This window comes from Vanellus vanellus (assembly GCF_965231255.1).
Source record: "Vanellus vanellus genome assembly, chromosome: 7".
NCBI lineage: Eukaryota > Metazoa > Chordata > Aves > Charadriiformes > Charadriidae > Vanellus > Vanellus vanellus.
In genome coordinates, this window is record NC_138912.1 from 18228306 (window position 1) to 18255469 (window position 27164).

General features: G+C 35.4%; 1 protein-coding gene across 1 annotated transcript in view; it reads right to left on the minus strand.

Annotated features, from left to right (window-relative positions):
- Positions 1-27164, minus strand: part of CPEB3 (cytoplasmic polyadenylation element binding protein 3) — a 98291-nt gene that overhangs the window by 59762 nt on the left and 11365 nt on the right. Inside the window, exon 3 of the mRNA XM_082486675.1 lies at positions 5095-5254. Within this exon, the coding sequence (XP_082342801.1) occupies positions 5095-5254 (160 nt within the window). The remainder of the gene's footprint in view (positions 1-5094; positions 5255-27164) is intronic.

The following is a 27164-nucleotide window of genomic DNA, read 5'->3' on the forward strand; positions in this document are numbered from 1 at the left end:
ATAGAACAAAAGCAGCTGCTAGTTACTACTCATCAAAATATTTTTTTATAGATCAGAATGCCTCTGTTTGTGTTGTAATGCAATAGTTTCACCCAGATAAACATTGCAACAGCGACATATTACACCATAGACAGGAGACACTTTGATGTTGGAAAGAAATGTTTTAGTCAGTAATAAGTGGCATCTACCCATAGCTATTCTGATAATTCAGTTTTGCCCTACAGCATTAGGTAGAAGCAGTACATAAATACCAACAGGTTATAAAATACTGCAAATATATCCCTTCCTCGTAAAAGCAAAACTCTCTCCCTATTTTTTGTACTGTATAATATAATTTATTGGCAACTCAGAGAATAAATAAGACAGCTCAGGAAAAACATCTTAGAAAATATTGCACACTTCTGTGATATATGCCTGGTTATGACTGACACAGGGAACAACCATATACCCTTGGCCATATACAGTAACTCATCTTTAACTAGAAGCAACTTAACAATTCCTTTACGGTATTTTTTTTCCTCTTTATTTTCCTCTTTTTTGAGAGGAGAAAAGGATTTATGAGTATCAACTGAAACAGAAGAAAAACGTTGAAGCTGGTTTTGATGGCAGAGAAAGCAGGTAAGGAAGTCTGCCTAACTGTCTTGAGATAAAAGAAAATAAGACTTCCTTTTTAATGAATTTACATTTTCTAGATCTCAAAGCATAAAGATGGCAAACAATTTGTGAAGCTACACAGTTCCCAGCCTATGAGGAGAGAAAGACAGGAGCCTATAGCAGGGTACGCCTATCTGGTAGGAAAAGCTGAGAAAAAGAAATCAGTTTTAGACAGAAACAGAGTAAGAGCTGACACTGAACCTTCTCCGAAGACTGGGCTCAAGATAAAATGCAACACAGATGGATAAGCTGGTAATTTATCTAAGTCCAGGAACCTCAGAGCTAGGTATCAAATCTCTCTTACAGCAAGAAACACCCAAAAAGAGTTAAGTGACCCTAGCTCTCCTAGCTGGAGAGCACCAAGCCAGCCTGCCAATCAGACTGAGTTAGCACACGCTTAACATAAGTAATTCAATATTGCAAGACTGAGGATCAGTTAGTTCCTGCTGCACTAACAATCCTTCAGCCTTTCTCTTGTTCCACACTTGAAAGCAACACTTCCCCCCAAAAGTCACTTAATCACATGCCCTTTCAAGGTCAAGTGAATCATGCTTTAGAAAAAGTGACCTGCTTTGATGACCTTGAAATAAACTCAGTTTCCCTGGTCTGCAGGACAAAGTCTGATCATATCTCATATTCAGAGAAGATATGAAGCTTCAGCTACTACAAAACAAGAGGACAGACTCACTCTTTCTCACCCCTGAGCTTCTCCACTACCTCCACTGAACAATACAGAGCATGAGGAACTTACATCCGAAAATGAGAAGAAAATATCCCAGAACCATTTCAATTTGGTCTTCCCATGAAAATCTTTTATGGTTAACCCTCCCATCCATATTCTAACCTAGAGCCCTTGTTCTACATCCAAGACAATCATTTTTTGTTTCAAGTATCTGCTGGGATGCAAGGGGGGACATATGGCAAGTGAGGCTATGTTCCAAGCAAAGTTTCAAACTTTAGACAAACCACCTGCAATATTTTACTAATTAATACATACAAAGACAGTGCTTCTAAAAATAAGCGTTTGCTGAAGACTTTGTTGCCAGCAGCATGCTGAAATGATCCTGAAAGAGCTGCACCAGCTTTGTAACACGCATTGGAGGCTCCAAGACATGTATAGCTTTTCCAGAATTAAATCTTTCTGTGTTTTCAAAATCAGAGGCTTTTCACCCCTTCCATTTAAAAATTCGGATGGTAACTATAAGGCCAACTGACATGTAAGCGCTGTTAGCTAAAATTGTTTGAGAAAAAAAGGCTCATTTACCAAAAGGTGAACAATTTTAAATCATTTGAAAGCCATCTCATTTATTTTCTTTGTTTGTCTGTTTTTTAAACCAGGATTTGTGTGGTTGTTTTACTTTCTGTCTACACAAGAAAAAGCTGCACAAAACCTAACAGAGGACAATCACAGATGCCAGAGGAAGCGAAGGTTTAAAGGGAAAAAAATACACCCAGTTTACTATGAAAGATAAAGAAGGTAAAATGAAGAGAAGTAGCTCTGGGATTTGGTTAAGCTAATAATATTCCTGAAAGAGCACTTGAAATTTTGCACAAGAGGCATTCACGTAGGAATGTCTATAAGGAACTGAAAAATCAAGCTGAAGTACATAACCGGTGTATTCAAAAAGCTTCAAGGTGAAAATAAACAGAAATGTAACAATAATTAAAGAAACAAGCAAAAGCAAGCAGAGTCAATCACTTACTTTCTCAAGATGATTACAGAATAAAAAGTGCTGCTACTTTAAGGGGGAGAGCCAGAGAAGAGTGGAATAAAGAAGAAAAAAAGCAACCGTGTTTAGAAGACAAGATTAAGTGAAATCTGAGGTGCAGAGAAGGACTGCAGTTGAAAACCTTCTGCATCTTTGGTAGAGGAAAAGCAGAAAGTTGGAGGTACAGGAGAAGAGTCAAGACCAATTTGCATGGAAAACGCAACAACGAAAATGCAATAGGAAAGTGATTTGAGGAGTGGATCAATGTTCGCAGAAAAATAGTTTTTTATGAAAAGGATTCAGTTAAAATAGTAACATAGATCTGTTTAACACAGATGAAGACTACACTTCTTGGAAGGGAGAATGAACATGTCCTGAAACAGCCACTCCTATGAATACTGCCAGTCATGCTGCATAGTGTGAAAACAGGAGTAGAGGAAAGTGCACGCTAGGTCAAGCCAAGGCTGGAGGTTAGCAAAGTAAGCCCTGCAGTTAGAGGGAGGAGGAAAAGAAAGCAAGACAGGGAATTAACTGTATCACTGGGGAAAAAAACAGCTGGGCAGAAACAGAGATAACTAATAGTAAACAAGACTTCTCCAACAGGTACTGGATTGGAAGCTGGAAGAGAGCTAAGTAACGACGCAGGAAGGCCAAAACAGACAAACAGCAGTGAGTGAGAAAATGAGATCCTTAGAACAAGCACATCCAGTAAGTGACAGAAATGTTTGTTAGAGAAAAAGTAAAGCTAAGTCTCACTGGCAAATGGAAAAGCTGAACTCAAATTTTACAATTAATACCCAACTCTTTGATTTTACTTTTTGAGCAGAAGGAAAGAGTTCCTACTGCTTTCAAATGTACATTTAAACGAGTCATTCTCCTACATGAATTGATAACCTAGTATAGATGAGAATATTAAGTTTGTTTTGGAAGGGATACTTTTCTTGAAAAACATGAATATGCTTAATGAAACCAAGAATTTCATTTCTACCTCATGCAAAACACGTGTTATGACACTCAGGTGCAGTTGCAGAATATGTCACTTGCAACACTTACATAGACTAGCTCAGCTGAGTATTGGTAACTATTCTCAATAGAATGACCCAACAACAGAAAAAGAATTAAAGATTTGTACCCATTATTATTTTATGTGCTAATATTCTGACCAAAATACATTTTCAAATGGTTATAAAGAGACAATAATAAAACTTTACGCAAAATTGCACTTATATGATGTTAAAGTCTTTTTCTAGAGTACTACAATTTTTAATCCAACTTTCTCATTTTTTCCATGCTCAGGTTCATATCAAAATTCAGTCTTTAAAAAATTAGTCTCAACTTGTATATTTAAACATACATACTGATTTTTAAAATATGGAGTTTTAGCTAGATTATAATACATTTAATAAGATGCAATAATACTTAAATCTACTTACTAACAATCTAGATTTTTTATTTTAAATACCAGCCGTATGAAATGTATATCCAGCAGAAGTCTCAATTTTGTTGAGCTTGATTTTTGTAAATTTCAGGTTAACACTTATTGTGGAGGACTATGATCAGAAGAGATATGAGACAGTATTTCTTGCCATTTTAGTCAGCTGAATAACATTTAAAGACACATGAAAGCTACAGCACAGCAAATTTCAAGATAATAGTGCAAAGGACAGGTTAAAAGAGCTGAGAGTACAGAACGGAGTTTGGTGTGGTTGTAAAAACCTCTGTACTCAGAAAGATGATGAAAAAGGCACAAGACCTTAGACGAAGAAAAAAAAAATTCCATAGGTAATTATAAATGGGAAGGGGAGCAAGCGAGGGAGTCATGACATCAGAAAAGTATGTATATAAGCATTAGCATAGGAAGTGCCATACACAACTAAATTTCTTCTCTATCAGTTCCAGTGTCCTGACTTCTTAGAGTCTGGGAATAATTTCTAGCTCAATACTTCCTTTGTATATGGCTTACTGTTAGCTTCAGTCTTCAAAGTCAGCAAGAATGTATGTGAGCAAGAATACGTACCTATTTTTAAACTTAACCAATGAAAGATTAAGACAGAGGAGTGTGCACATCTATCAGGAATATTTATTCATTGAAACGCTGCCACAACCTTTCACTATTCAGTGCCACTATTTCACTATCAGCTAAGTATTAGAAATAGTTTCATCTCCAATGCTACACCTGGTAGAACAAACACAGTTTAGTATCATAAATAATCAAAACTTCCCCAGCACTTAACAACATCTAATAGCTTTTGACTCCTCCTACCAATTTGAAATCCAAATTAAGATACTTTTTTTGTTTTTAAGAAACCTGAAGTAACTGTAGAGACTAAGCTTGATACAGTGGTTGTTTTAGAACCCTGTACACTAGCTGATGATCCAAAAATAAGAATAGTATTAACTTTGAATAAGATGCTGAACATAATCATGTAGTTGCACTACATATTTTGAGTGCACATTTGAGTGACTGCAGCAGGAGACCCAACTGTGCAATCTGCTGATACTCAAAACCAAGTTTTGGAAATGCCAGTTATATAATATTATGATTGTGCACTTATAATAAATCTATACACATTTTACCTTATCTTTCTACAGTAGAGATGCTTATCTTAAGATGGGAAAACCAAAGTTACATAACTGACAACTCATTCATTAGCAAAAAGATTATAGCAATACTGAAAAGCTGATTTTTGTTTAAACACCAAGCAAGCATGGACATATGAATATTCCTAACCTGTAAAATGATTCCTCCACATTATATCAGCGAAACTCATTGGTGGGCCACTGGGAGGGTAGTGTTTACCTTTCAGAGGCTCATGATCAGTCCTTATCATATCCATTAAGGAATTTTCCAAAGAGTGCAAGTTAAAAGTGTCATAGGGCCTATTCCGGTCCTAGAAGGAAAAAAAAAAAAAAAAAAAAGGAAAGACAGACTGTTATAGAAAAAATAATTTTCTAACACAGGCTCATTTCTTATTTTATAAAATAACTCCAGCATCCAATTCTACATTTCTTCTTGATGTAGCTTTTTATACTACAAAAAAAAAATCAATATAAGCCTACAGTTGTTAAAATGATACCCTTCATTTTGCTACTGTTGCTTTCACTGGTATAGCTATGCAGAGAGGTTTTTTAATACTCCTAAAAACATATATACAAACAATAGTTAAATCTAAAATTATCATTTAAATAAGAACTTAGAAATAAAGCAATATTAATATTCACCCTGAAGAAGTGAAATTGTTTCAGAATTCAGAGATTTTCAGCTTCATCATCTGCCTCCTGTCACAGTACTACCTTAACTTTAGAGCAGAAGCAGGCAATGCTCGAGATGCCAGCAGGCATATTTGTTCCAGAAAGTACCAAGTAATTCTTCAAACACCTAACATGAATCTCACAGGTTTAAGGACCATACAATAGATGCAAGACAAAACAAAAAGCAAGATAGGATATGCAACACTTTCAGACTAGGGCACTCAAAAAACCTGAGCAAATGTTGCTTTGTATTGTTTGAATCTCTAATTTTCAATTTACTGTAGTTCAGCTTCTGTTTTTTAAGTAAAAGGGAAAAAGAAAAGAAAAGAAAAAAAAAACAACCCACAAACAACCTTTGGCAGGCCTATTAAAATAAACAGTTTCAAAGTTCAGGAATATTCTTATGGAGAGAACAATCTACCCATGCCCATGTATCTAGAGTACTGTATGCAATGGGACAGCATAACAGAATGGTCCCCTTGTTGTAGTCAGACAGTTTCTAAAAAACATTAGTTTTCTTTATCTCATCAGTATCATTAAAAAAAGATAAAGCATAAGTATGTAAAAGATAGCAGGTTTTCTTTGTATAATGTATTATGCTACAGTTAAAGAGTGGTATAACATTCTACTGTGCAAACTGAAACCTTCATTGTAATATGCCTCCAAAATTCCTGGAACACTGTCTTCCACATGCTGGTTACTACAAGATAATCCTCTTGCTTGAAAGAATAAAATTTAAAATCCTCAGACAAGAAGCAGCAGTATCCACAGAAAATGTAACACAAGTTTTATCTTAATAAGTATTATTTCTCTTGAACCCTCTTTTTCTTAGGTTGTCTTTAAATAAGACTAAAGGAGAGAATGCATTCACTGGTATAATTAAGCTCTCATTTAATATTACTGTTCTGGAATTCAAACAAATACATATTCTATAAAAAGTTTGGTGTTACAGAAAGCTCTGAAATACAGATCTTCTTACTGTCAAAAATGTCATGTTCCCACAGTCTGCCTACTCTACACTGAAGATCAACTTCTCTTCTCCAACATGCTAATTTTCTATAAGTGGGCTAGCATTATTTTCTTCACGCATTTATTTCATCTATTGAGCATTTTTTGGCAAACATGATGTCCAACAAGTAATACTTGATTTCTGTCAGAAGCTATACTAAACACTAAAGTTCAAATGAGCTCACTGATTTTCAGTTTTCATTGTTGATGGCTTTTATGTCTTCTACAGCTGCTTAAAATGCCAGCTTTTGTATACTGTATTTAAAAGAGTACTTTTTCACCTGTCCAAGTGGATGAATACATGTGGACTATAAAATAAAATTTATACCCAGGAAATCTAAAATAGATCTTGGGGGAAAAAAAAACACAAACCAACCAAGCAAAAATAAAAACACCAAAAACCCAAAACCCTGAGATAATTTTTTCCCTAACAGGAAACTTTATTTTGGTTAAAACAAACCACTGCTTGGTAGCATGTAGTAGGAGAGAAGAGTTTGTTTTATTTCATATTGACTTTCTTAAAAGAAATGCAAGGCTAGATTGAAAAGAAAAAGTGTAACTTGGATGTAAAAAATAAAAAAAAAATCCATTCTTGTGATATATTAGTAACTTGATTAAACAGGTTCTATATTATTGCTTCAAAGCAAGAATTTTAGTCATCTTTTTCTATTTGTTTCTTTAAAAAACATTTTATATGTAACATGAATATGTAAGGAGGTCAGGCGTTACAGCACTGAACTGGGTCATCCTTTTGAAGAGACAATATGAAAGCAAACATACAGCTTATATCCTAAATAGGGCTGGGGAAGTATTTTTCAGTGAGATCAGTCTCCTGATCTGGTTTACTATACAGCTGTAGCAGAGCTGAGCTGGCAAAACCAACACCAGCTGGAGAGCAAAAGGGCAGGACTGCTGCTTTTGCCACAATGATAGTTTATTCCAGCTTTAAACATTCCTAAGATTACAGTCTTAGAGGCCCGAAGGAGTGAGTTCAGAAAAGGACACAGCCTACAAATTGAATTTAATGGTCCTTTATTAACACAAATATGTTATATTTTAAGTAGGGAGGTCCTACTTTGTTCTAAAACTTCCTGGTTTAGAGCTGTGCTCATGGATGCATGTGAAAAAAAGGGGAGAAAAAAAATCATAGCATCAAAGGCAAGGCTATACAGGGCAGGTTTGCTCGAATGCAGGATCTTTCTAACCTTTTAAGGGGCATAGAAACCTGCAATATATTTTCAAGATGAAATTAGACCTACATTGTACAGAGGAAGATCAATCTCATCAAACCCCTTTACCTAAGCAATTATAACACTCTTCACACTGTAGTACTTGAGCAAGCTAAATCAAGTAAAGGAAATTTAGACACAACAGATTTTTATGAGTATGTTGTGGCATGTGCATAAGTATAACACATGCTGACTACAGATTTTTTAGTGTGGGTGATAAAACAAACAAGCCACAGCTAACATTCTAGCTCCTAAGTAAAAGGGCTACTACCATTTTTCTTAGTAGCTTCCATTTCAGTAGTAACTCATTTGTACTCAGCAGATTTGAAGATTGTTTCCTAAATTCAGCAATTTCTTCCAAAAATAGTGGTGCTTCTGCACACACACAGGATGATGTTTACTTATTTCTCAGTATGAACAGGTTCTCCAGGTTTTGTGAACTGATACTGTTCCATCTCCCGGATTTGCCTTTTGCATTCTTTCCTCAGGCAACCAATCTACTGCCAAACAATCCCAACAACAGAAACAATTCATAAAGGTCCTTAGCAGCACACGAGAACTTTGCAAGGAAGTTCTGGGACTAGGACCATGAATGGAAATAAAAATATAAAGTACAGAATGATAAAGCAGAATAAAAAACTTGGAAAAGCAGTTTGAAAATCCTGCAAGTCTGGAAAATCTGCCGGGATCTTCTAGAGAAGACAAAGATCCTAAGACCTACTTAGATAAAGTACATTATGGATAAAAGAGAAATCTCCAGCTACAAGGCACTGCCTTTGGCTGCATAGCAATCATTAGGTTAGCAAAAGATTGAGTCTAGCCTGCCCATGTTGGATTGTACTTTTGCTGTGTACAAACAGCAGCTCCTTCCTTGTTAGGTTCTAGTGTACATGGCAGCATATATCAGTTCTTACAATACTCTAGTCTTGAAAGAGAGAAAAAAAGAGCTTAGTAATAACAACTCTTAGAGAAGATACGCATCCCAGATCTTTAAATCCCAGCCGTTGGTTGTTATCTACACATTCATCCCTGACTTAGACTTCCTCAAGCTGTATATGTTTAGCATTGGGAAAAATTACAAATGCATACGGAGGATCAGATTTTTGAAGGATCACAAAGTGAAGTAGACCTCCAGTTGAAGTTGGATATCAACGTTCTACCTTTAAATATCTTACTTGTAAGACTGATTAAAAATGTCACAAAATACAGTGTCTATAATCTGTCAATTTAAAAAAACCCAAACAAACAGTAACTTTGCCAAAAAATAACTGCAGAGTCAAGACACTAAAATAAAATGAGAAAATACAATAATTTGCATTTTACCTGCATTTTACACTTTTGTGCATATGTATTATACTAGTCTTTAATTACACAATCATAATAATTTTTCAGAGGTCTCCAGTCTCCATCCAATATGCATAATGAACCAGTTCCAAGAATGAATTAAAACAGTGCTTTGAAGAGGTCTGTCTATCTCTAGGACAGATGCCTGTGTTGCTTATTCCAGGAGATGGCTGAGGTGTAATCAGTGTGTCAGCAAATTCCAGGAGTGGAAAAGACATTCTTAAGGGTTATCTTAATTATGAAACAAAGATTACTTAGCAGTGCCTGAAGTATGTAATTGACGTGTATGTATCATTTGAAATCACAATAACTTTTTCCCTTTGTCATACCATTTAATGTGGTGTGCTTTGTCCTGCCCCCTTCAGACTCAGAGCATGGGCATGTAAGGGCAAGGCATACCTAGCACTACTTCAGTTCCCTCCCAATAGAAACACAAACCATGTCTTTACTGGTAAGAGGGAAACATAAAGAATGAGAAAAGAATATATGACTACATTATGGATGACAAAGTCAAGACCAGATTTAGAGCTGGGGCCATAATAGGTGTTAAGTCGACCTTAATACAGTCTGGCTTCCCCACTACAGAAAGCTCTGAAATACAGATCTTCTTACTGTCAAAAATGTTGTGTTCCCACAGTCTGCCTACTCTACACTGAAGATCAACCTCTCTTCTCCAACATGCTAATTTTCTATAAGTGGGCTAGCATTATTTTCTTCACACATTTATTTCATCTATTGAGCATTTTTTGGCAAACATGATGCCCAGTCTGGCTTCCTCACTACTTCTTTCGGCTTGAACAGGTGGCCCAAAGTAATTGGAACTAATGAATTGAAAAAAGGAAATGACCAACATATCCCATGGCAGAGACATGGAGAACATGCACCTTGCTCCAGAAACTGAAGCTGTGTCTTTTTCTTCTGTAACTGCACAGGATTATACAGCAGAGAAACTTGTCCATTAATTGATTAAACTTCAGTCAAAAAGTGAAAAGTTTTACCCTGAGAAGGCATGCCAGGAATCTAACACGTTGCCCAAGCCTATAGCTACCATCCATACGCAAAATCCTTAACCATCTTACTTACCCTCTACAACTATCTGAAAGGAGGTTGCAGAGAGGTGGGAGTCAACCTGTTCTGTCAAGTAACAGGTGATAGAACAAGAGGAAATGGCTTCAAGTTGCACCAAGGGAAGTTTAGATTGGATATTAGGAAGAATTTCTTTACTGAAAGGGTCATCAGGCATGGGAACACGTTACCCAGGACAGTGGTGAAGTCCCCATCCCTGGAGGTATTTAAGGGTTGTGTAGATATAGTGCTTAGGGACATGGTTTAGTGGTGGGCTTGTCAGTGTTAGCTTAATGATTGGACTAGATGATCTTAGAGGTCTTTTCCAATCTAGGGGATTCTGTGATCTGCATCTGTAGCATAAAATACACATTGAGCTGAGAGATGCACCTCATCTGCCTAGGCCCTTCCAAAGATACATTTCCCTGTGCCTATGTATTTCAGTCCATCTGCTAACTGACTTCCTATTAAGCTTCCAAGCTTCCTATATTCTGAACAGTATCTTAGTTTCAGTAATTTATTTCAGCGTTCTTAATTTTCATGCTACCTTAGATTTTCAAGCTTCCTGCACCAGTATGTGGCACAACGCAGCCCAACTCTGCCAAGCAACAAGATGGCCTCCACTCACAAAACTATTAACTGTTTCCAGAAGAACACCAAAACTCCAGTTAGCCTCACAGAAGTCTCAATATTTCTTACTTACTAGATTCTGGGACATTACACGTAGTATTTCGATCAGAAGGAAGAGATGAGATCCTGGGGAACGGCTAAAATTCTTATGGCTTAAACAACTTTCCTATCGATGCAAACTTCTTCACTGCGGTCACTGCTGTGTTTCATTCTTCTGTGCCTGACATAAGCCTGGATTGGCTGCACAGGATTGCTAAGCATTGCCAACTAAAGCTGAAGTCAATGGAAGCACACCTTTGAATAAATACAGGGTAAAATGCCAGCACTGTTTTAAACTGGGCTCGCTTACTCTGTTCTAGCACCTGCAGCAGGGGTTATTACTAAGAACACAAGGAAAACAAGTTTGTCTTGCTCCAGTATCCCAATCCAATGCAGCAAAAACAGCAACTGCAAAAAAAGTATTCCGGAAGTTTGGCTTTGGACATGCTCAATCTGCCATGATGGTGCAGATGAATGATCACATACAGCAAGCTTTAAATATGCACTGAGCAGCCTTTAGCTCCTAGCCGCTTCAGCTGCGATGCTATCCCACTTGCATTCTCAGTAAAGTTTAAAAAAAAAACAACAAAAAATAACCAAACAAACTTTCAAAAGATAGGAAATCTGAGGAATTCGGTCACATGGTAAAGTAAAATAACAACTTTGCAAAAGAATCAAAAATCTGTAAATAGCAAGTGTTACTTCCTTTGCAGCTTGATGCTGGAATGCTGCCAATAACATGACTGACAACACGCATGCAGAACTAGAATAACCAGAAATTTCAGTAATTTTTTCCTTATATTGGATTTCATAAAAATATAAAGTAGAACAAAACAAATAAGAAGGCATAAAATGTAGGTAGGAGGGAAAAATATGGTAGAATTGTCTATGCCTATGATAAAGAACATTACAGCAGAGCTACTAGTACTAAGTCTTAATGGAATTTTATTTTAATTCCACTTTCTTTTTTGATCTTTCCAGTTAATTTTGGATAGTATTAAACTAAGCTGGATTTATTATGTTCCTTTACTGGAACAAAAAGGGGAATGTTTTCTTATTTTATTATTGCTCTTGGTATGCCCAGAGATGAAACACGTTGACTTTTTATACATTTGTCTTTTCTCACTACCAACTATAGCACATTTTACTTTCATAGATGTTCAGAAGTTCACTGGGCAAAAGGTGATTATTTTTTTTTTTTGAGCTTGTTCAAAAAGCTTCTAAGAAAAATAAGGAAGTTTAATACAAATATAAAACAATATCTAACTGTATACAGCTTAAGGAAACATTTCCATACAATTTAAAAAATAACATTTCAGAACTCTAGTTAACGATATTTAATGATCTTATCTGTGTTATATAAACTTTTATAGCTAACATGCAAGAACTCAGATTGAATCCAAAAGCCTTGAAAACTTGACCTATTCAAGCAATTTTTTTCAAAGGTAAATGTTGTATTCAAACCTTACCCCCTTATAAATTCCGAGTTCTAAAATGTTACAGGAAAACCAAAATCTTTCTGTAAAATGTTTGCAATTTTTATTTCCAAATGAACTACAAAGCACAGAAATAGGAATAGATACAACAGGCATTATATAGAATTACAAAAACTAATATACATTATCTTATTCAGCTTAAAGGTCATTTTACTTTGCAGTTAAGATGAGATTGCCTTTTTGTACACACTTAATACATGCTCAAAATATATATAAAAATGTTCAGGGTTTATAGCCACAAGCCTTGGCATCATAATCACTTAACCAGTATACCCTGACAAGTTACTGAATATTCACAATTTGCTTGCAAACTGCTGGGAAGAAAGTAACAGAATTTATCCTGCCTTTTCCTCAATAGAGGTCATAGCCACAGGGCAGGGGAATATATTAACTGTTTCCCTGGTTTAGGCAATCATGTTTTGGAGTTGCAGGGAACAAACCACCATATAGCCCTACTGGATACAAACTATTTTTTTTTTCCTCCTTGTTCTATATCATATTGTTCATTTCTTTCATCAGAGCCTTACTAAGCAATAGCTTACTTACTGAGTTCTTTGAAGCATCCCTAGCTATTCTTCCAATACAGACTACTACAGACATACTACTTACATGATCACTAGTGTTATTTCTCCACCTCAGATTCAAAGGTAGTAAAGCACCTAGTCAAACACTTAAATCACCTAACCTAATGCTCCAATAGGGAACACTGTTTATGAACAGCAAACAGAAATATAACACGCTTAATATTTCAAACATCTTCCTTTTGCCATGAAAACAATTAGACAATGTGTTTAAAAAACCCAAACAAACAAAAACCCCACAACAACAAAAAATCAAAAGAATCTACAAAACAGCTATTATTCTTACACCAATTACACTACTGTAGGAAATGATCTGCAGACACTACAACTGACTGAGCACTCACTGGCAGGATTTACATGTAGTCATATTTTGTTCAACGTGATGCTTTAGATAAAAATCTGCTCATCAGTCCTGCTGCTGAATGCATCTCAAAAAGCTGATGTATTCACTTTCTATTATAGTTACTGATTCCAGTAACAAATGGTTCTAACACTTGTAAAATATGGGATTAAAGTAGTTACACCCAAGATGATCATCAATTCACAAAAACAAGCAAGTGGAAAAAAAAAAGATGTCAGCAGTAGAATTTATAAGGCCATTCATTATACCCTTGAGGTATTAAAATGACATAATTTAACTGGTTCATTGGCCTGGTGTGCAATAGTTCAACTCTGCTAAGTTACCTTTGGGCTTCTACCACTCTGTTCAGTAGAATGATGCCTGTGTCCCATAGCAAGGAAGAACTAACATTGACCTAAGAACACCTTGCCAGCTAAATCAGCACAAGTTAGGTGCAAACCTCAACTCACAAGATGAAAGCACTACAAAGATGCAAAGACTGCAAACAGAAGAGAAGAGAATGTTGGGGATGCTACAGCTGAAAGGATCTGAATGATCACACAGTCTGGACCACATAATGTAAAAGACAGTAGAGACATATTGTATAAGGAAGCTATTGTCTCAAAGATTTACAATAAGAGCAGTCTGTCTCATGATATTATAAGATAATAAGACAAAATGGGAGAGAGAAAAGTATACAGCTAATAACTGTCAAACAGATGTCCGAGCACCACTGCCCAGCACCTGCATTTACTGTGGCCACCACAGTAAAGGAATCTCAAAGATTTCTCTGAAATAGAAACAGTGGTTTTGTGTATGGTTACAGATCATCAGTGATGTGGGATATATTGGTAAGGCTAAAAAAAAAAATGTCACTGAAATGTTTAAACCTTATGGCAAACAAAATATTGTGTCTCACCCAAACCCATTGTGCTTTTAAGAACAATGTGACTAAAATAATATCTGGCATATTTCAAGTCAGGCTTCTGTTCCATTTCTGTTGTGTTCAGGAAATAGTGTCTCCTGAGCAAAAAGCCTTGTAGGTGCCAGAACTCCAGATAGATAGTTCAACAAAAAAAGGGGTAAAACATTTCATCTGTTCATGTAGGACAAGATCTTCACCTACTTCAACTACCCTTAGAGAGGACAGTAATTTTACCATTTCAATGCCAATATAGCCCTTTACTTCTAAAAGGAAGCCAAGAAAATGTTAGGTATAGTGGGAATAGTGTTCAGTAAGAGGCAGGGGGGGAACTGGGGTCATTTACCATTATTTACCTGCAGGCCTAAACCAGACCCCAAACACTCTCAATGAGAAACAGTTCCCAGAGAAGACAAGAAGGTCACCTTTTCAGCGTGATGTCACTTGGCATGCAGTAGGATTTAAAGAAAATATTTAACCTATTAGCTGCCATATACTTTTAATTACTAAAATACTCATGTAAATTGTCCAAATCCAAATTTTACATTATTACACCATGATTAGTACACATGACAAATAGTGACACAATAATTTAAAACCTTCTTTAAAGAGGTATACACAAAAAGCCATTCTGCCACCTTCTTCCTAATAGGGATTGAGAATAGTTAGGCAGCAAATGTTCTCCATCCTGAGACTTTAGCGAGGACATAATCTATCATAGAATCCCAAGCTGTCACAGCCACCTTCTTATAAGGGAAAGAGGACTACAGGCTCTCCCAGGCTGTGCATCTACTTCTAAACAAGAGTTGAGGACTCCTGTATAGCCACTGGGATACCAGGTAGTACTTTTGGAAAAGTGTCATTATGTCAGAAATTATAATTTGAGAACATTTGCTATTAACTATTTGTTCAGCTTCAAAGTTACCGAAGGCTGCATATATGCAACGGAACAGGTAGGAAACAGCAAAGAGTATCAATCCAAAGACCACTCATAGCATCAAGCTCCACTTAGAGGAAGGGCAGAGGGGGAGGAAAAAAAAAAAACACAGCCCCAAATTATGTTTCAATTAGAAGCAACACTTCAAATCAATTATATGCAAGCAATTCCATTTCAGATCATATTTTGTAAACAAAGCAGGATTTTTTTTCCAGTTGCAAGTACTGAATCATCCCGTGTATGAAAAATTTCAGTTTAACAGCTAATTCAAAATTAAGATATTAAATATATTATTTCATATAATAAATATATTAAAACAGTAACTGAATCAAACTATGCATACTTGCATCTTTTATTACCTAAGGGGCTTATAAGCAAACAGGATATAAGGAAAGGAACAACTGTCTCATGTACAAGGTGCCTGAATACTTATATTAAAACCCTGAAAAATAACCAGAATAGGTATTTCTTCCTCTTAGAAGAGAAGAAACCATAAGCATTTTTGCATTGTTAGGGGTCACGCATTCAAATTACTGCTGCACATTTGGATTTGATTAAAATAATTCAGAAATCACATACAAGATATACAAGTGTATTTATGAATAGGCAATTAACCAAAAGGAAACCTTTATGTTAACTCCTTACAGAACTTGGAAAGGATACTCGTAGGAGCAAGAAAAATGCTTTCCATTTACACTATAAGAGCTAAACTGATTTAGCACAGGGCAAATATAGTAAGGATTGCTCCAGACAGGGAAAATGTCTTGAGATAAAAGCCTAACTGATTTGTAACAGAATTTTCCTTTTTTGTACAAGGTAATAAAGATTGACAGGCACCTTAAGAAATGTTGCTAAAAGAACCAGGATGTTCAGCCACTTAAGTACATTCAGGGAAAGAGTAACAAGTTCAGTATGAATACCTTGGACAACAAATGTCCAAAAAGGTTTAGCAAGAATGATAAAAGAATTAAACAAAAACATATCAGAAGAAGTCAGGAGCAAGTAATGTTGCCTCCATAATTGGTTGTCACATACAGAGGGGAAAATCAGGTAAACAAGGGTAAACAGTAACAGACAAAGCAATATCATCTATCCAATTCAATAATAGACATCAGGTGCACATGAACACTGTGATCAGTCAGTAACGCACAGTTAGCAGAACAACTACAGCTACTCCAAGTAAGAAATTCAGTACCGTGTGTATCTGAACAGCAAAATAAAAATGAGAGAACTGCAATAACTGAAGCAGGATACTGAACTATAGATGACAAACACTGTTTGTAGTTTTTATGACTGAAATTCAAGGATGTCTTCTCTTTAAGAACTTCTCTTTAAGAACTAAAATGCAGAGATAATGTACGCTAATGATGCAATATCCTGGAAAGTATGATTTCCGGTTCTTGAAAGAATAGGATATGGCTGATCTAACAAGGACTTCAAGACAGTATTTCATATATGATACTACAAACAAAGTAACTACATAAGTGGGAAAAAATGGTAATTGGTGCATCTGAGATAAGAAAGAAAACTACAAAAACGGTAAGAAGTGACAGTGCCAAATAGAGAAATCTGCTAAAGAAAAGTTACTAATGGAGATTATCAAAGACAAATCTTGAGACCAATTTTATCAATAATGTTGGTTATTGAAGTAGGAACATGCTAATAATATTTATAAGATCACTAGTACAGAGATCAGCTCATCATACAGGAATAATTTAATTCATTTGAATAACTGCAGCAGGATGATATTTAATAGCACTAACTACAAGGTTACGACCTCAAGGACTCAATTTTCACTATAAACTGGGACCTCATCAACCAGAGAGGAGGACACAGAAAAGAGAAAGACAAGAGTTTATTAGTTAATTGCTGGACAATTATAAACCACGAGTATAAATGTTAAGTGTGAAAAGGTAAACAAAATTGCAGGCTGTATGAAAAATGATACTTCTAGTAGGGTTGTTTTTTGCATCTGTCCACATTTGTATTCATTAAAAAAGCTATTTTCATTGTATTTGTTCTTTTAAATTGTTCTCCTTCCTGTACACGCCCAATGGTGCCAAGGACTGAGCCATATTTTGAAACAGTTACCCGTTCAAGTTTATATTCAAACAAGGATACTATGTAAGCGAAATAGCAAGAAAAGTTTCCAGTTTCTCTAGAAAGTGAAGCCTTCCAAACAAGCCGTAAAATTTACTATGATCCATTTTCAAGCAGTTTTAAATGGCGCACACGATGTCAGTTACTTCTCCCTTGCCTAACAAGAAAAAATTGTTATAGAAGTAATCTACTCTTTCTACTTTATGAAACCATGTCAGAAGAGCATGTTCCTGTTTAGACAAGGGAGGTAAGACTGTCAGCAGAAGCTTACATCAAAACATTACTTGTAAACTCTGCTGACAATTATGGCTGATTTTATTACTTTGGAGTACGCAGGTACAGCTTCATTTGTTAGCAGCCAAATGTAGCAGGAGCCACCAATCTGAGGACCCTTACCACTGAAATGTCAACCCCAGCCTAAACTTAGCAAGATTTTTTACAGAAATTCTCATCTACAGAAAGTGAATAGGTATATTTTCATATATGGTAATCCAAGATCACAATACCACAACTTCACTTTTATTTTGCATTATAAAAATCCTACTTTTTCTTATTCCTGACTTTTGTTTCCTCCACCTTCTTGTTCCGCCTTAGTCTTCCTACTGCACAGTTAGCTGCTACTTAAGGCTTTGTGAGTTTTAAGAAAAACCCTTTCTGTTACTGTGAGAGGTCTCAGTGTTTTCAGTTTGTTTGTTTGTTTGTTTGTTTTTTTAAATGATGCAGGAAGAAACAATATGATCCTAGAAAAAAATGCATGAGTAATAATTATTTAACAAGACGAAGTATTAGGTTAGAGTGTTACAGTAATCGATTGAAATGTAAAAGGTATCTTTATACGCAGTTTAAAGAAAATTCAAAACCATGAAGTATGTTATAAACATTTGACAGACTTGGTTATTATGCATCTTAAAGGTTACTACGCACATCAAGAGATGGTATTAGATTTGGTTACAAGCCATCTGTTAATATGCTGGACCCTAACAATCAGTGAATACATTAATCATTTATTAACCCTTTACAAATGTACAGTTACTGTAAAGGTCATGTAGTAAACGGTAGTAACGCTAGCTACCTACATGTTAACTCATGAATGCTTTTAACAAACCTCCTTCACAAAGTAAAATAATCCATTAAAGGATCTGCCTGAAAAAGCTCCGAGTAGTAGTCTGGAAAACAGACTCCTTGTGAGACCACAGGAAACATCAGAGTTTAATACATTAGATTTAAGGTTTCTCATAATTTAAGTATGATATGTTGACTGCTGTAAGTTCATATAAAATTTCATGGTTGTCTATAATATGCTGCTAATTCTCTACCTTATTTCTGGCTGCTCAACACGTGATAAACTTTACAAAGAAGTTTAAATTTGTCTTTTACATTCTAGGTGTCTGCCTAATAAATTAAGCAGATACAAGCTCTCTTGGACCTGTATCAATGTACTACCAGTAATATACAAACAAAAACTGCTCAGAGCAATTCAAGAAGAGCTTGTCATACCTGCATATGAGATTTTTAATTACTGAACATGAGAAAAAACACATTACTTGAACTAAAGCACAAGTACTTTCTTAAATAAGGGTTAAATTTTCCAGTCAAATTTGTTCAACTTAACACTGTCTTTTCAATACTTAATTGGATGGTCTGGAAAGATTGATTTTTTAAATCTTTATTTAGGTTAACAGGCAAGAAATAGAAAAATTTGAAAGAGAGAAATAGAAAATAGAAAAGAGAAAAAGAATGACTGGATGATCATGGTCATGTCAGGAGAAGGCAGGGTTGGAAAACAGATGATCTAACATTTAACGGAGTATTTTGCACTGCACTGTTTTTAGATATTCTAATTTAAGAGAGCAAGTTTGTAAGCCAAACTAAACATACATACTTTTTAAAAAATACTATTTTAAATATAATCAGAAAAAGCAATTGTACAAATATGGCATAAAAAAAAAGTAAAATTCCATGAAAGAGCACCATGCCAGGTGAAAGTAAAAATGTATGTATAAAGGATAACACTCAACATAGCTGAGCTGAGAAGATGGTCCAACAGTACTTGGCACAAGTTCCAAAACAATCCACCCATTCTGTGCCCTTTTTTAGTTTAACAGTCTAAATGCTTTCAGGGTAAGAAAAAATATTTTAAAAAATGAAGAAAAATATAATTAGTTTGGTGGTTCTAGTTCCTGTTCCTAAATTTAGTTTATTTACACATATATTGTAAAGAAACTAGACAGTAGCGATAATGCAGTAGTACTGGTAGCATAGTGACAATTTAAACTTTATTCTTCAAAATCAAGTCAAAATCACTGGGCTGGCCTTTTTAATTCTTATCAGGTAGGAACTGCTTAATCATTCAAGACAATAAGGCAACTTCTTCCTTTTATTTTTTTTTCCCTTGCTTATAACTAACAAGCAACAGCAGTAAAAGCCTAAAACATTTCTATTGCTTCAAGCAGAATGAAGCAGCAACTTCCAAGGAGGAATTATGAATTTTTATTTAATCCAAAAGAATATTTTACCATTCAAGTGTTTTAAAAGAAAACATTTCATTTTTAGCAATTTTCATAAGAAGCCATAATACCAAAGACTTCCTTTAGGAAATAAATCTTACTTGCAAAAAAAAAAGCCTTTGCCACTCTGCGAACAAAACCAAGGAAGCTTCAGTGGGTGATTTTCTTTGTTTTGAAGAGCCATTCTTACACATAGAAGAGATTAATTCAGAAAGATAATACATTGTAGATAGCATCACTTTCTAAAGTTGCCTGACATTTCTCATTAAAAGGTCAGCTTTAAGTTGCTCACACTGTTGCCCAATGTAACTTTTTTACGGTGAATTGTTTTAAAATGAGCACCTCTCACAATAATTCTTCCATGTAGGAAAGATGAATTTCACTGGAACATCCACTTACAATTATGACATAAAAGAAAATTAGCTATATAAAAAATGTCCATGTTAAAGACATAATGCTTTTCTCATTTTATGTCAGAAGTGTTTCTTCTGTCAATCTGTGTGAAAATCCATCCCAAGTCACACATTCTGGAAGCAGGGTGTGGGGATGGGGAAAGAAGATCAGTTCAGTATGTTCAGACTAAGTTACTTGGTTAAAATTTCTAAATTTCTAAAATGTAGAACTTCTAATATTCTGAAAACTCTTTTCTCCCTGAATGTTTAAAACTACATAAAACCCCTCATGCTATAAAGTTTGCACAGGAGTAATTCCCACAAAGTAATTGAACACAATTCTACAGGGGTTTATTGGGCCGTCCCCTGTAACCAAGCCAAATAGGGAAGGCCAACTCAAATGGGAAGCCTCCGTAAAAAAGGGGATCAAAAAGCAGGAACAGAAAGTAGAAGGGAAGTTTGAAAGGAGTGGAGTTGAACAGTTCAAGACTGGATGAAACAAAAAAAGTGGCCATGTCCACAAAATCACACTTCACCCAAAACTGAAACCCATTGACAGTATGTGCTCTGTATACTTTATTTTCATTAACTTTGTTAAACCAAGAACAATCTGTAGAGTTGATCAAGAGACTCCAACTTGGCTGATGAATCATGTGAAGCTCATCATCCTAACACGTAACAGAATCTGTGGGTTTGCTTAAGTATTTTACTTAAGCTCCTAGGAAATTTAAAAGAAAACTGCAATTGTTACAAATTTTGCAAAGCCATACACACACACAAAAAGTTAGGAGGTACAGGAGTAAGACTGCCTGTGCAATTTAAATTCTACCATTTTGCATGAATAAACTACAGCTGTCGAAGTTTCAAAACCATTTTTCTGATAAAAACCTATCTCATCCAGTGCTCACCAGTGATGTTTATGAATAATTAAGAGGTTGTTTGTTTACAGAAGTTCTGTGTTGTTTCTTGCAGAATCTGGAAGATGTAGAGAGAATGACATAGACAGCTGAAGGAAAAGTGGGTCTCACAATTAAGGAAATTAAATATTTTGCTTCTTTTCTCTTCACTGATGAAAAGTTCTTAATTCCTGAATAATTGCTATGTAACTTAAACTAAAACTTTTCACAGGTGACAATTTGTTTCCTTCACTTTTTAGTGCCTAATTTGAGATTCACACAAGAAGCAAACTTTGAGACAGTGAATGGATGTTCAGCTTTCAAAAAGCCAAATGCACTAAATATTTAAGCAAAAAACCTCAACTTTTTAGTCTTCTCAGATTGAACATTGAGAAGAAAATGATTTCTCGAGGCTCTGTGTCTCTTACTTACATCTGTAGAATGGAGAACACACCACCCCTTCTCCTAACACTGGTGTGACAAAGTAGATCAGTAGCTGTCCTGATCAGCACAGTACTTCTTTTCTATAAGATCTTAGAAAAATTGACAATTTTATCTCTGGGATGAGTTTGAAAAACATGTAACAAAGATACAGAGCCATTCTCCCACTCTGGAGACATTCAAAACTGGCCTGAACGCTGTCCTGTGCGACTTGCTCTATGTGACCCTGCTCTGGCAGGGGGGTTGGACTAGATGATCTCCAGAGGTCCCTTCCAACCCTGACCATTCTGTGATTCCGTGATTAAACAATGAAGAAAAGGAAGGCATCAAAAAGCTGTGTTTTACAAATGCTACTGGGAACTTACAGGAAAAGACAGAATCATGTAATTGAAGCTTATGAAAATGAAAATGTTAACCAAGTTTGAAGACGCGCAAACAAAGTTTCTGTGGCATTTCACAACTCGCCTTTTTAAAATTCTAAAATTTACGAGTAAGAATAAAAAGATTACACAAATGAAGATCTATTTATAGATACAAAAAGAGTATATTAATCTAACTACTTTGAGACACCTGCTTATAATCAGTATGTACAATATTCTAATAATTGCTTAAAAGTAATGCTTTTGCACTTCTTGTAAATTTCTACTCAATGAAACAGGAAAAAAAAAAAGAATAAATAATGAAACAAAACACGGTAATGGTATCCTAAGTGTAGTTACAGAATGTATAAAATGTCACAACAGCCTAAAAACTGAGAAGTCTAAACATTGCTCTGACACACTTGTTAGAAAATGAGAGTGGAAAACTATTACATTTCAGCTTGCATAGTCGCTGAAAAAATAGATTTCGCTTAAGTATGAAAAAGAGGCAAATTATCTCAATAACACCAAAACATATTTTGTCAGTGTAGTTCTAAAGCAGGTGTTACTGAAAATTAATTACAACTGTTTTCTGGAGAAAATTAACTGCTTATACATACGCAGATATATAGATGTACTTTGCATGTATTTGTACACAAAATGCTGATATTACTGGGAATGGAAAATTTGCCTAGAGCTTTGAAGTATCACAGAATGGTCAGGGTTGGAAGGAACCTCTGGAGATCATCTAGTCCACCCCCCCTGCCAGAGCAGGGTCACATAGAGTAGGTTGCACAGGACAGCATCCAGGTACGTTTTGAATGTCTCCAGTGTGGAAGACTCCACAACCTCTCTGGGCAGCCTGTATGCATAGTTTATTTCTCTCATGCTACGTGTTCCACTTACTCTTGTTGCTGTCTAGAAGGAAAAAAACAAATCTCAACACATGAGGACATTTAGGAAGTTTCCCTATATGAGGAAAGTTATTAGCACACACAGCACCAGGAAGAGTCCAAAGGGAAATTTAGCTGACCTTTGCTGAGCAAACAGAAATCAGAAAACTCTGTTTCCTGACCTTTCTGAAATTTTATTTCTACCCCACCATACCAAACAAGTAGGTTAAGATAAGAAATGGTAAGAACTACTTCAGGCAGCATCTTGCAAAACTAAGGACTTAACTGGGCTTGCAATAGGCTAGAAGGGCACAAGTCTCATTACCCCTGAAAGGCAGTAACTTCCACCTACTTCTACTGTTTCTCCCATTTGAAGATTATACAGAATTTCTTTACCTAGCTTTTGATATGTTCTGACAATAAAAACCTGATTTTTTTTTTAAGACATGGAATGCAAGTAAACAATCCTCTTTCATGCCTAAAGAATATTGTGCTCCATTTTTAGCAGCTAATTGCAACCGACAATTACAGATCAAAAGCTTTCAATATTGATTTCTGGGAGCTGAGAAGACAGAGTGGGGGAAAATAGGAAAAAGAAAGAGAAAAGAGATTATTTTTTCTATCTAAAGTCTGCTAACTGCCGTTATGCTAACCTTTTCCTTAAATAACTTATTACATGTTACTATGATAAAAGCAAAAGCAAAAACAAAGCAGCATGCTTATTTGGGGGGGGGAAAAAGTGAAGTTTGTAAAGGCCTCTATTTCCTGTGGGAGTTTATGCCACAATTTGGAATAACGTTTTGATTAAATTTCTAGGACAAGCATCTTTTGTTTATGAATAGTATTTTCAAACTTGTAACACTATCTCAAGTGATCAGTTTGAAAAAGAAAAACAAATAAAGGCCAGAGAGCCTTACAGCTTCTCTGAAAGGTCATCACTGGACAGTTCTGGTATGATGTTTTTCTCTTCAGCCTAATTTAAAAGTTTTTGAAAGCATAGTAGTCTACTCAGTCCAAGCAAAATTCAGATATATACAGTTTAAGATCACCATATAACCTGAAACTAAGCAGTGCTATCTTTTAGCTTCCTTTCAGTACGCTTCAGCCAAGAATCACTCATGAGTAACCTTAATGAAAGGAGAGCTATTTCACCAACTGCTAAGAAATGAAAATGTTCATCATCCACTTGGCGAACTCTTATTTTCTTCTTGAAAAATCACCTGGAACAGGAAAACATTACTTTTCCAGGTCCCTCTTCCTCTTACATTCAATTCACAAGAGCAGCCTCTAGGCAAAAAAAAATGAAAAGTGGGGATGATCCAAGAAGGGAAATAGCAAAATAAATAACCATGCCCTTTACCTTCCCTTCTACCTTACCTCCCAAAGGAAAGTCTGATAATTCGTTTATCAAATCTTTAAAACAAAATTATTGATTCATTGTTCTTCATGTTCTACCTTTAATATTTCTAAGGAAGTCCTGCCTATAAATGGAGTTGCTCAGAATATCAGCTGCATACTGAACTCACACTTTTGCTCTACCTTCACTGACTTTGAAGGCTTATCTATGATTCAATTGGTTACTTAAAATCAAGACAACAACCAATAAGTAATTAGCGATCAAATCATCGTACTTTAAATACAAAATAGGCGTGCTTTTTCTTCTGTACTTTTATTGTATTTTAATTAATTTGAAAATGCAGGAATTTAGAACTCATTTAAAATCTAACAAAAATAGTAAAATACTTCACAACTACTAAGGCTAAAACATCATGTATTGCTTATATCTGTTACACTGGAAGACTACTAAGATACCGTGACCTGTGTTCTCACGTTTTAAGATTCAGAATGAGGCTACTTATTGTGCTAATTAATAGTAACAACAGAAGCATGTATGCAAGGAGGAGGGAAAAAATAAATAAAAATAAAAGTAGACTAAGTTACTTCCACAACAACTAGGTCCTTTTCTTTTTTTTCCTCTTTCTTTTTTCTTGTTCATAAAGCTGCAGGATGCCAGTCAGTACTTGTGTGTCATCAGGTAAAAAACATTAAGATTAGATGGTTTTCTTTTTCCTACATGTTTACAAATAGTTTTCAATAGACCAGTAACACTAAGAATGGTTACCTATTAAACTGTCAAGAAGCCAGAGCCCAGAATATAAAATTTAGAATGAAGAAATACAGTGCTTTAAAAATCAGTCTTCAAGTAGACTTATTGCATACAACTACTTCTGCTTGGAAAAAAAAAAAAAAAATCTTGATTTTAACAAAGACTTTAAAATGACAATCACCGGAGTGTATTAGTCAGTAAAACTCCTTTACTCATAAATATAAAACTGTATGTTACACTCACAAATGTTCCAATACTTGAACTCATTTTAATTCAGTCATCATTTTTAATATACATACACACACAGATGAGATATCCTAATATGCATTTCAGATTGTTGTGTTAAGAAACAGAACTATGACAAATAAGCTACAGCAAACTCATTGCCTGTGAAGAAGTTAGCACAGACATAATAAAATTTAACTTAATAGTGTATTTAATATGCTTTGTCCTAGGACTTGAAGACAAAAACTGCTCTGCATTACTTTACTGCATATGTGTGCATATCTATATGTGTGTGTATTCACATAATTTATTTTGAGTATCAATCTGTATTGGCATGGAGAAGGCTAAGTATGGGCTAACATCACTGGCCTGAAGAACTTCAAATGTTTAAAGAAAGCTGCTTCTTAAGGAGCGGTCTATCAATCATCAACCAAAACTCACACTGGAATTATAAATATTATGCAGTGGCCATTCCCTTGTCCTTCATTTCACTCAACAAACAACTACAGTGTGTTTAGTACAACACATGACAAGCTAATTTTGCGTGCTAATGTATTACTAATTAGTGTATCTATATCTGAAAGTATAAACATATATCCATTCATACTAACATATATTTATGCATATATACTTATATTTATACACAAGTTTACTGCACGTTTGGATTTGCATTTTGTTGAAGTATGAAATATGGAAGTTATATATAACTTCTAAATTTAGTCTATAATTTTATCTGGGTTCAGTCTAATTCCTGTTGAAATCAATGAGGAAAAAAACAAACACCAAAACACCTGGCCCCCAAAACCTTTCTCAACCTCCCTGCAAAAGGTAGCATGTAAAACCTACCTTTATCCACAATAAATACCACTTTATTTATCTCCGCTAGAGAAGTATTTATCAGTAAAGCTGACGAGCATGACTTGATATATGCCAGAATCTTCAAAGCACCAAATTGCTATGCATTTTTTAAGTCTAAAACTTGCAATTGTGCATTTTTTTATCATTTCTAAAGAACATCACTCAGAAAGCCGCAGAACTTGAAGTACTGTTTTAGTGTTATTATTAAAAATCCACAGGGTAGACTGCCTTAATTAGCATACTGGTGTCCAATCATTTAATTCCCTATCTTTCCACTCTAAAGAGAATGTCTTATCCATACTTCCAAGGATCTATTTCAGGCAGTACCAATCCTCCTAACCCCACAAGCTGTGTCCCAATATCTTCCTATGGCCAGAAGAAATACACTGTTTACCTGAGATAAGTGGAGGAAAAGAGAATTGTGGGAGGAGCTCAGAAGCACGAGATGACAATAGCTCTCTTCAAGCCCCACGACTCTGCTGTAAAAAGGAACTGAACCGTTGCCCAGGTCCCAGGGACAGTTAATGTCAGCCTCAAATGCCAGAAATGAGGATCACCTAGCACAATGGCACAACGCTATTGCTTGTCATATGACAATCATAACAGAGGACCTTTGCCTGAACCACTCAGCAGCCAAAGAATATTCAAAAGAACAAACCTGCCACATTCCTGTATTTCCTATCTTCTGTTGTTACGCATTTATTCCTGTGATCTTATCTTCAACTCTTATTTTCTACATTACATTTCATTCCAGACTGACTGCTTCTTTTCCCTTTCAACCATCAGCTTTGGATCTTCAATTTTTTTTTTTTACAGAATGCCATCAATTTTCCTCAGTAAGTATATGGAAACAGTCTCCTCCAAAGCATTTTTAGTTGCCTTTCGACACCAATCACAAGGCAGACACCAACAGAATTCCTACCAATTGATATTTTAAATGTTCTGATATGTTCTGCAGCACAATCCTTGGGACAGATGTCAATTGGTTTTGACGTACAAGGTGTGCTAATGTATTACTCAAATTTGAGGGTGAAGACATCTAGCATATTGCTTTATATACATGTTCTTAAGAGAAACACTTTCAAATTCAACATTTTTTCCTAGAACCAGATGTATCAGTAGCTCAGTATCAGCTGTCTTCAAATACTACAGATTCAGAACACAAACCTTGATTATATAA